Below are 10,737 nucleotides of genomic sequence, written 5' to 3' on the forward strand. Positions count from 1 at the left end.
AAAAAAAAAAAAAAAAAAAACAAACAGGAAACCTAACACCTGCCACTCAGGATTATTGAGGAGTAAAAGGAAATTGGCAGATGAGGCTTTTACCCTTTTCTTCAGGTGGGCACTGAGACAAAGAACAGTGTTGCAGCACTTCTAAGGGTTGGGGGGCAGCTAGTGCATAGGTGAGACTGGAAGTGGGATCACCAGAAGGGTCCAACCAAATCTTGCCCCTTTTCTCCATGGTAACCAGGACAATAGTTCTGCCACAGGCACCAGGATCATGGGAGCAGGAACATATGATGTCTCCCCATGCCAGGGGAGAAGAGGTGAGCCCCAGAATGCTCACATGGCAAGGACACACTTTATTTATATGTGTACATATGTATACAGGAAGCTGTACAGTGCAAGGCCAATGGTGCCCTCAGCTATGGGCCTGGGGGTGCAGGGCTGGATGCCCCTTTTTTGGTGAGGTCTGTTGGGGGCACAGCTTCAGCAGGGCACCGGGAGGTCAGCCCCACTTCAGGCTTGATGCCAGGGACCAGGAGGGAAGCCGGTGGTGCTGGAGTCGCTGTGCTGCTTGGTGCACTCTTCACGGGTAGGGAGGGGGTCTGGGTGTCTGGGGAGAGTTTGGGGTAGGCCAGCTTGGAGCGAGGCCCACTCAGCGTGGTCCGCTCCTCCACCACCTCCAGCACCCAGCGCTCTCGGCCCCGCGGAAGCTCAGGCATGGGAGGTGCCAGAGGTGTGGATTCCTGCAACCCCTTGGAGTCTGCTTCCAGAAGCTGGGGCGCCTCAGCCTTAGAACCGGGCCGCGCGGGCTCTACGACAATGGGTACCGGGGGCGTGCCCACCTCGCCGGAGCTGCTGCGCCGGCCCGTCTCGTGTTCCTGCACGGGGCTCAGTGCGGCCTTGCCCACAGCCCTGGCCACACCACCCGAGCCATCTTCCGTCTGCACACTCTGATGACGAGTGCAGCCGGCGTCCCACTCCAGGGTCCGGCCCCCGGGGATCGCTGCGCGGGGCAGAGTGCAGACCTCGGCGCCCCCGGGGGACTCCTTTTCCCTGCTTGTTGCTAGCGGCCTGGGGGATCCTTCGGGCAGCTGTGGGTCCCCACCCAGGCTCAGGGGCGACTCCTGGCGGCCCAAGCGGCGGACGGAGACCTGCCTGGTCGCACCAGGGCCCTCGACTGGGGGTGTCTCGCCATCGGACTCGGCGAGGCTATGTAGCGCCAGTTCGCCATGAAAGTCCTTGCGGAAATCCGGGTGGCCCACCTCGAGACTGTGTTTGCGCAGTGTGCCCTTCTTGTCTGCACCCAACGAGGCTCCCAGTTTCTCTGCCGACTGCACACGCTTGAGGAGTGGCGAGCGCGGGGGCTCGGCACTCTTGGGACGCGGGCGAACGACGGGCGGCGATGAGTGCAGTTTGGCAGGGAAACTCTGCGTTGTGTGCGAGCTGCCCACCGTGTGTCCCGGCAGTGGCGGCGGCGACGCCTGCGTTGGGGATGGCGTGTGTGCCAGCGGCGACAGCGGAATGTTGCCAGCCGACTTGCAGCGTGCTGAGCGGTACTGGCGGTGGAGCTTTGGCGACAGGCCGTGCAGCGTGCTGGGCCGGATGTGGTGCGATGCCGACGATGCCGGCGAGTTGGGCGTGCTGGAGGCTGGGGAGCTGCTCTGAGACGAGGCGCCTGTGGGCGAGAGACGTAGCGGGCAGTGAATACTGTCCAGGCACCAGAGGGACCACCTAGTGGGCTCAGGCACAGGGCATACCTAGGTAGGCGGAGTCAGGCGTGGAGCGGTAGCTGTGCGTGGGCGAGCGCGCCGGCAACCCGTGCGTGGGCGAGCCCGGGAGACTGTCGCTGGACGACAGCGAGCGGTTCAGCGACGACAGCGAGCGACTAGTGTGCAGCAGGTTCGACTGCTTTGTGATTTTCCGGAATAGGGAGCTGCGCTTCTTGCTAAGGAACAGGAAGGACCCACCTAGCCTTAACCCCTGAGCTCCTGGCTCCTCCCCCTGAAGAGCTTCACCCAGCCGCCTGTAACCCAACCACCTCTCTTGCCTCGCCCCCCAGCTATAATTCACCTATCAAAACACAGAACTTCCCCTAACACAGTGCTGTTTGGCTCCCCTCACTTAGGATCCCGTCCGCCTTTTTCCGGCCGTTCCCAGTCCAAGCTAGAAACAAAACCAAGTTCTTCGGCCTACGCCCGCCTCTCTAGCTCCTCCTTCTCCCTCTACAGCCAACCTATCCGTATGGCAAGAAGTTGACTTGACTCAGACCGGTTTTGGCTCTTCTCATTCCCTGAAATTCTATCCCTAGCTCCTTGTCTGGACCAAAGAACGCTCTTCTGGCTCCACCCACCTCTCTCCTAGCTCCTATCTATAAGGAAAAAAATTATTTTAGTCGTCACAGTCTTGCCTAGTATTCTCATTCCAGATAGAAATCTCTTAACCTAACCCCTCCAACTCCAGTCTAAACACATCTAATAGGACAGAACCGTCTCCTGGGCCATCACTTAGACTCGTCCTTCTCTGAATTGTGCCCTTTCCAGTTTACATCCTCTGACCCTATTCACCTTCCCAAGACCCTCCTACAATGTTTTTCTTCCAGCCTAGAAACCTGGCACAACTTCCTTTCCTGGCTCTTCCCATTTTCCCTGTACCTCTTAACTTATGTACCTCTTTTTTTTTTTTTGCTCTTCCCTGAGTGGTTCCAGCTATCCTTCTATGCACTTCATTTCTCCCAGTCCTCACCTGCGGCCCCTCTAGCATCAGCCCCGCCCACTGCTCAGACTAGCTACTTATAGCTCCACCCACCTCTCCTGGCCCTCCTTGGCAGAGGGCCTCTTGTTTCTCCGAGCCATTTTGGCCTTGTAGCTGCTGCGTCTTGCGGGGCCAATGCGGATAGAGGTATTTTCAAAGGGTGTCGTGGTCACGGCCACCTTGTTGCCACTCTAGAGCAATAATGGAGGAGAAGTGCCCTGCTGCCGGCTGCTCAGACCTACCCTCCCTCCACCCAGTGCACCACCCCTGCACTCACTTTAAGGATCAGCTCCACGACCTCAGGATGCACCATACCATGCACAGGCTCCCCATTCACGTGGGTGATGAGATCCCCAGCACAGAGCCCTGCCTCTTGGGCTGGGCCCCCTTCCTCCACATGCTAGGGACAGAGCACCACACAGGGTCAGGGTTAATGGAATTGGAAACAAAGAAGACTTCTAAACTTATCTGCTAGACACTTAGCTCTGCATGCCCTATAATCCTCATAACACCATATGAAATAGTAATTATTCTCCTGATTTTGCAGATGAAGAAACTGAGTCACAGAGAGCGAAGTAACAGATGAGGTCACAGAAGAATCTCACCCAGACTACTTGGCTCCAGAGATTGAAAAGTCCACCATCTCTAGGGGGCTGGCTTCTCTCCTCTTAGCCCCCACCCTTGGATACAGATCCCAAACATGAGTGCTTACCCAGACAATGTGGTGAACACTGTAGACATCTGAGTCACCCATGTAGACACGGATGGCTCGTAGTGTAAAACCATACTTCTTGCCTGAGCGTTGGATAGTGATGGGAGAGCGGAGCCCACTGACAGCTGGTGAGTAGTCCCGGCTGGGGGATGAGTCCCGTGAAGATGGATTGGAGGAGAGAGATCGTGGAGACATGGGGCTGGCAAGGGGTGAACTTCCATGTGGGTCCACTGCAGACACAGAGCAATGATCAAAGATCAGAGCCAAGACATAGATCTCCCTGTATTTGCTCCTCCCTCCTCCCAAGTCAAAGTCCCAGAGCAGCATCTCATTGGTCCATCCTGGAGCCAATCACTGTGGACAGGGAAAATGTAGCATTTTCATTAGTCTGTCTAGGCTGGAATGAGTATAGCCCTCCCATAGCAGGTGGTGCCCAGCATTACCTGCAGGAATCATGACAGACAAAGCAGTGGCCGAGGCTGACTTGATGACTTTGCCTCCAGTACGGGAAGGCCTTTTCTCTACCACAGGGTCACCTGACAACTGCTGGTGTCGTGCACGGCGCAGAACTAGGTCATTGGTGGCCCTAGGTCCTGATGGGTCCCCATCTTTCAAGGGTGGACAGAGGTCACCTGGGCGTGGGCGGTCAGCTGCAACAGAAAGCAGGCTGTTTGGGGATCAATCCAGGGCTAGGGACTTCTCGTATGCTGTTCCTTCTTCCCGGAATGCACTTCCCATTTTTTTCCCCTTGCTGGATCATGAGTGTTATTAGAACAGGTAACATGCATCCAGCACTACTCCTGATCCAGAGAAGTTGTATCACTGACTAAGCAGGGCAGTGGGGGTGTTTCTATGTTAAGAATCTCAGATTGCAGAGAGAATAGTACTTGAGATCTTGTCTAAATAGTACCAGGCTGTGGAATGCTCAATGTACAGTCACTGGGGAATTGGGGAAGGCGAAGGAGAAAGCACTCACTGGCTTCCAGGTCCCCAGAGCTGGGGGTACCTTCCTCCTGAACCGCCTCTTTGGGGGCCCGAGCATCCAGCGAGCATGGGGGATCGGAGCTGGGCCTAGGAGGCCTGCGCAGGCGGGCCTCATCCTCGTCCTCTTGGGGAGTGCTGAAGCGGCTGGGCTCCAGCAGTGCTGAGAAACGCCGGCGGGCACCCAATGGAGGACTGGCCTCCCCCTCCAGGAAACTGGCCTCAGACGCGGAGAAGCGTTTGCTGCACAGAGGGGGCGTGGTCAGAAGAGACAATCCTCTTTGGCTCCGCCCCCAAGCCCAGATGTTGTCCTGCTCACATCTCCGGGGAGCCCCCTCTCCAGGTCTTCTCACGCAGGGTCAGGCCGCCCAGTCCCTCCCGCTTGCCGGCCATCTTCTCCTCGGGACCCTTGGCGCTCATCTCCCGCTTGCTGACTCCTGCTGCCGTTACGGGGGTCTTGGGCTCGTGCTGCGACAGCTGCTCCATACTGCTATACACCTGCAAAGGGGAGTAGGTGGTGGTAGGAGGGAAGTCCCTCCACACACACACCCTGTCCAACCCTTGCTCCCCAGCTAATCAACTTCCTGCCACTGAATCCTCCCAAATTGCTCTCCACTCTTCGAGGCTGGGCTTCCCCTCTCCCAGTCCTAGGATGCCCAACAATCTACAGTTCTTCAGCCCAGGTCTCACCCCATAAAATTAGAACTTGAATTTTATTCTAGGCTTCATCCCTACAATGCCTTGACAAATTAGCTCTCCACTTAATCCCATCTTCCCAGGACACTCCTCCGAAACCTAGGCTAGGCCGCGCTCCCCTCTCCAAGGTGCTCCTCTGAACAAGACCTTGCTTGGCTTAGCCTTGCCACCATTGCTCATCGCATCTCCCTGATCCCGCCCCTCCAAGGTTTAGTTGTGGCCCAATGTGGGCCTATCTGCACGACTGTAACAGGTCCAGTTAGATTGCACTCAATGCCAAAGATCCGTCCCCTAGATCCCTATACTGCCTCCCTACTGGCCTTGCCACTACCAGATCCCCGTCCCCTCAGTAACTTCCAACTTCTGAGACCTCCAGCAAACCACTCCCACAGCCTCTCCAGACCCCGCCCCCCGAGTCTCGCTTCGCCCCAAGCCCAGCCTTGGCCCACCTTGCTGAAGCGGGGTGAGCAGGAGGAGAACTGGCGGATCTCTACAGGCTCCTCCTCCGTGGTGTCGTCCTCGTCGTAGGAGTTCACATGGTGATACCTATCTGAACGGGCTGGAGAGGGGGCGTATGCCCTGATTGTGGGCACAGGTCCACTTCTCAGATCACATTCCCAGGGGAGCATACTCTTAGTTCAAGCCAGGACTGCTGGTGAAGCCGTTCCCCTGCCTCATTGTCCTACCTAATTCAGGTTCCGCCCCCAGATGGAGCCCTTCGCTTCTCAGAGGCCCCGTCTAGCTCCGCCTCCAGGATGGTCACGTCCCCACATGCTGCTAGTACCCCGCTCCGCTTCCCTAGCTCTGCCTCAGGTTAACCCACACCCCGCCTCTTCTGTCCTGGCACCGCCCTCCCTGCCAGACCCAGTCCCAACCTCAGAACTCACCCATGTGCAGGTCTCACATTTGTCCCAACCCATTTCTTACCTAGCTTGACCTGATCCCCGCCCCTATTGCAACCAAGCTCCCCATTGCCACGTCCTGCGCAGAGCACGCGCCCACCACGACTCAGCCCTCTCCTCAAGGCGTCAGAGGTGTACCTAGCCCAGATCTTGCCCTAAAGACCCTCTCCCTGGCTGCCACACTCGACCCAGGCCCTGCCTCGTGTCCCTGCTCACTGTCAAAGTAGCTAGTGTCATCTTCTGACTCTAGGTGGGGGATGAACTCAGCCTTCTGTCTCAGCAACCCTGTCCAGTCCAGGTCTCGAAAGAAACTGTGCTGCTTCACCTCAAAGGCACCGCCTGGGAAAGAAGGAATTCCAGCAACAGCTGATGGCGAGCCCAGCAGCCCCACTCACCCACTCTCTGTCTTCTGCTCCAGACCACAGCACCGGCCAGGTGTGAGGTTATGAAGTTCTCCCTCCCACCAATAGATGGGCCTCCAGCCTTCAGCTTCACTGCACTGGAGACCCCTTACCTGCCCCAAGCCGGAGAAGGGGGTTAGTCTGCAGGAGACTGGATATCAGGAGCTGGGCATCTGTGGGCAGGGCCTCATCCCCCTCAGGCCACAGGATGTCATCTGCAAAGAAGAGCAGGACTAGGGGTCACTTTTGGAGTCCATGGGGCCTTGGTCTGCCTCCACTCCCTGATGCATCCCACCTTCTGCCTGTCCACTGCAAAGGTGCCTACCACTGATGACCTGTCCAAAGAGCTCTTCTGGCGTATCTCCAAAGAAAGGCACGCAGCCCACAAGGAACTCGTAGAGAATGATCCCCATGGCCCACCAGTCCACTGGCTTGCCGTAGCCCTGGCGCAGGATGACCTCGGGTGCGATGTACTCTGGGGTTCCACACACCTGGGGGCAGGTGATCAGCCTGCGCCCTGGCTGCAGGAGGGGCCTCCAGGAAGAGCTGTACCCCCCACCAGGTTCTGGGCCCCTGAGGTCCTGCTGGGTTACTTCACCCGCAGCGACCCCCATGCCTGCACACACACCTGTTTGTCCAGAAATTCCCGGGCGTCCTTCTCAATGTGACCTTCATACAAGTTGGTGGTTAGGCTCATAAGTCCCATCTTGGACAGGCCAAAATCCGTGAGTTTGATATGACCCATGGAGGTGATGAGGAGGCTGTAGACATGGCCAAGGGTCTCAGAGGCCAAGCCCTTCTACTTTATCCCTGGGCCTCCCAAGGTGGCAGGGAAGGAATGAAGGGAAAAGTTAAAGCTCACTTGTCAGGCTTGAGGTCACGGTGCACAATGCCATAGTTGTGTAGGTACTCCAAAGCCAGCACCGTCTCAGCAAAGTACATGCGGGCCATCTCCACTGGCAGTGCCCCAATGTTCTTCAGCAGGGTTGCACAGTCACCACCTGCAGGCCAGGGAACCAACCCATGTGAAGAAGATGGTAAATCCAGGCCAGAATCAGGCACTGGACGTGGTGCCTCATAGCACCAAACCATGTTACATTGAACCCATTTTACAGAAAGAAAATTGAGGCCCAGGAGCTTCACTGTCCTCAGTTCACATAATAGTTGCCCTGTACTAGATTTCTCTTCTCCTTTTAGCTATTGTCCAAAGTTAGTATGATTAGCTTTTTCTTTCTTTTTTTCTTTTCTTTTCTTTTCTTTTCTTTTTTTTTTTTTTGAGACAGGAAACTCTCTCTGTTTCCCAGGCTAGAGTGCTAGAGTGCACTGGCACAATCATAGTTCACTGCAGCCTTGAACTCCTGGACTCACACTATTATAATTTTGCTTCTGCATCCAGAGTATCTGGGATAACAAGGGCATACCACCACACCAGCTAACATTTGTATTTTTTGTAGTGATGGGGTCTTGCTCTGTTGTCAAGGCTGGTCTCAAACTCCTGACCTCAAGGGAGGGTTCCCAAAGTACTGGGATGAGCCACCACTCCAATATTGATTAGCCTTTTTTGGAGACAGAGTCTTACTATGTTGCCCCAGGCTAGAGTGCAGTGGCATCAGCCTAGCTTACAATAACTTCCAACTCCTGGGCTCAACTTCAATCCTCCTGCCTCAGCCTCCTAAGTAGCTAGGACTACAGGCGCCCACTACCACAACGCTCAGCCAATTTTTTTTTTTCTGAGACACAGTCCCAAGTTGTCACCCTGGGTAGAGTGCCATGGCGTCATAGCTCACAGCAACCTCCAGCTCTTGGGCTCAAACTTCCTCTTGCCTCAGTTTTTCTTTCTTTTTTTTTTCTTTGAGACAGAATCTTACTTTGTCACTCTTGGTAGAGTGCCATGGTATCATAGCTCACAGCAACCTCAAACTCCTGGGCTTAAGTGATTCTCTTGCCTTTTAGCCTTCCAAGTGCTGGGATTACAAGTGTGAGCCACCTCTCCCGGTAGTTTTTCTATTTTTAGGGTCTTGCTTTTGCTCAGGCTGGTCTCAACTCATGAGCTCAAGCAGTCCACCTGCCTCGGCTTTCCAGAGTGCTAGGATTACAGGCATGAGTCACTGCATCTGGTTTAATTTTTCTATTTTTATTAAAGACAGGGTCTCACTCTTGCTCAGGCTGGTCTCAAACTCCTGAGCTTAACAGATCCTCCCAACTCAGCCTTCTAGAGTGCCAGGATTGCATGCACTCCATGGCCAAGTGATTAGCTCATGTTAAACACAAAGGGATGGAGACTCAGAGAGAGGTTATCAGGTCACACAGGGGCATGTTGGTCACACAGGGGAATGTTAGTGAAAGTGAGGTTTAGTTGAGACTAAAGTCTGTCTGCTTATTCATTATATCTAAGAGCACAGCCTTTGATTTCACTCCTGGCATCTAAACCTCGAGGGTCAGGGGCCTGAAAATGCATATTTTTGAACTCCACCAGATTTACTGGAAGTAACACTAGTATTTTGGTTTTCCCAATATCCATTCCCCTTTCTTTTCTTTTTTTTATTAAATCATTCCCCTTTCTTTTTCCTTCAAAGGCTATATTTCCTTCTGGATATAGCAGCTGGGTCAGTATGTAACCCAGGTTCCTCCAGTGAGGCCCTCTCAGAATTTTTCCTTTTTCTGTAAGGATTGCTACACTTGTAGGATGTAAGTTGAGCCAGATGGCAAACTTTCTATATCAGGGCTTGTCTAGAGGGAAGCCCACACATAGAAGAGCAGAGTCAAGAAATGGAGAGATCCTTAATGGTATGGTTTGAGCACCTAGGTACAGCCATTCCTGAAGGTGATGTTGATTTTTTCCAATCACATGAGCCAATACGTCTCTTTCTTTTTTCTGTTCTCTTTTCTACCAGATTTAACTGGGTTTCAGAAACTGACAAATCAGACTCTCTGAAGGTGGGTTCTGGGAATCTGCATTTGAGTACACCTATAGTGCACTCAACTCACCCCAGAGGTCCTAACTCTGCTCCATTCTCTCTTCCTTCACCATGACCCTGGACTATGACTATAGCAGTCACCTCCCCTCTGGTCTCCCTTCTTCTGCCTTGCCCACAGCAGCAAAATGGATTTTCTTAAACATAAATCAGACTATGTTAACCCTGCTTAAAATTGTTCAGTGGCTTCCTGTTTCACTGAAGCCATTCCAGGCTCTGGAAGGCCCTGCATGCTCAGTCCCACCAGCTTCCCCACTCCTCATCTCCTCTCCCTCAGTTACTGGGCTCCAGCTCTACTGTCTTCCTTGCAGCTCCTCCAAATCCAAACACACTGTTACCTAAGAGACTTTGGGCTAAGGAGTCATTTTTTTCTGGTGGACAGAGAGGCCTCCTGCCCACCTACATCTCCACTGCTTCCTCTAGCCTGATGGTCCTCATGTCCTCACTATGTTAAATGTTCTTGTCTCCCTTGGCTTTCACTTGTTGTCTGTCTACACCAGGCATCCTCAAACTACGGCCTGCGGGCCACATGTGGCCCACCTAGGATATTTATCCGGCCGCTGGGTGTTTTTGCCGCAGCTGCCTGTCCTGCTTAGCAGCCGACTCGTCCCGGGGCCTGCAGTCCGGCCCTCCAACAGTCTGAGGGACAGTGAACTGGCACCCTGTTTAAAAAGTTTGAGGACCTCTGGTCTACACAGACTGGAATGTAACCTCCATGAGGGAGAGTTGTATCTGTCTGTATGAACCCTACTGTGCCACCAGTGCCTATCACAGCATGTGACATAAGGGAAATAATGAAGGGCTACTTGTTGAATGAATGGAGAGCTGATGAAGGCTTGGGAGTGGTGTAACAGTGGCCCCATGAGATTGTATGTGTACCCCAATAACTAAGGGATGTGTGTGTTTGGCCAGTGGATGGAGTAATGGCTGGGTGAATACATGCATGAATGGATAGATGAAAAATAACACATATATGGATTGATAGTTGGATAAATAGATGAATAGATAAACTGACGGTTGAAATGTGGATAAATGGATGTAGCTGCTAGTTGGCTAGCTAATTAGATACATAGATAGGTAGATAGATATGGACAAATTAGAGACAGATAAGAAGAATGCTAGAATAAAGGTTTAGATGAATGAATAAAATATTAATAGAAGGATGGATGATGGTTTAATAAATAGATAAATAGGCTGTGAGCAGTGGCTCATGCCTGTAATTCCAGCACTTTGAGAGGCTGAGGTGAGAGGACTGCTGGAGCCCAGGAGTTCAGGACCAGTCTGGGCAACAAAGCAAGACTCTGTAACTACAAAAAAAAAAAAAA

General features: G+C 53.5%; 1 protein-coding gene across 1 annotated transcript in view; it reads right to left on the reverse strand.

Moving 5' to 3' along the window:
* Window positions 1-342: 342 nt before the first annotated feature.
* Window positions 343-10,737, reverse strand: part of MAST1 (microtubule associated serine/threonine kinase 1) — a 36,529-nt gene continuing 26,134 nt past the window's right edge. The window contains exons 13-26 of the mRNA XM_012810148.2: window positions 7,300-7,438; window positions 7,066-7,198; window positions 6,763-6,928; window positions 6,551-6,652; window positions 6,253-6,375; window positions 5,584-5,693; window positions 4,758-4,936; window positions 4,434-4,681; window positions 3,901-4,107; window positions 3,458-3,687; window positions 3,023-3,145; window positions 2,800-2,936; window positions 1,752-1,939; window positions 343-1,669 (exon numbers count right to left, since the gene is read on the reverse strand). Of these exons, the coding sequence (XP_012665602.1) occupies window positions 414-1,669; window positions 1,752-1,939; window positions 2,800-2,936; window positions 3,023-3,145; window positions 3,458-3,687; window positions 3,901-4,107; window positions 4,434-4,681; window positions 4,758-4,936; window positions 5,584-5,693; window positions 6,253-6,375; window positions 6,551-6,652; window positions 6,763-6,928; window positions 7,066-7,198; window positions 7,300-7,438 (3,341 nt within the window). The 3' untranslated portion in view covers window positions 343-413. The remainder of the gene's footprint in view (window positions 1,670-1,751; window positions 1,940-2,799; window positions 2,937-3,022; window positions 3,146-3,457; window positions 3,688-3,900; window positions 4,108-4,433; window positions 4,682-4,757; window positions 4,937-5,583; window positions 5,694-6,252; window positions 6,376-6,550; window positions 6,653-6,762; window positions 6,929-7,065; window positions 7,199-7,299; window positions 7,439-10,737) is intronic.

This window comes from Otolemur garnettii, unplaced genomic scaffold (assembly GCF_000181295.1).
Source record: "Otolemur garnettii isolate 467f Iridium unplaced genomic scaffold, OtoGar3 scaffold00127, whole genome shotgun sequence".
NCBI classification, from domain to species: domain Eukaryota; kingdom Metazoa; phylum Chordata; class Mammalia; order Primates; family Galagidae; genus Otolemur; species Otolemur garnettii.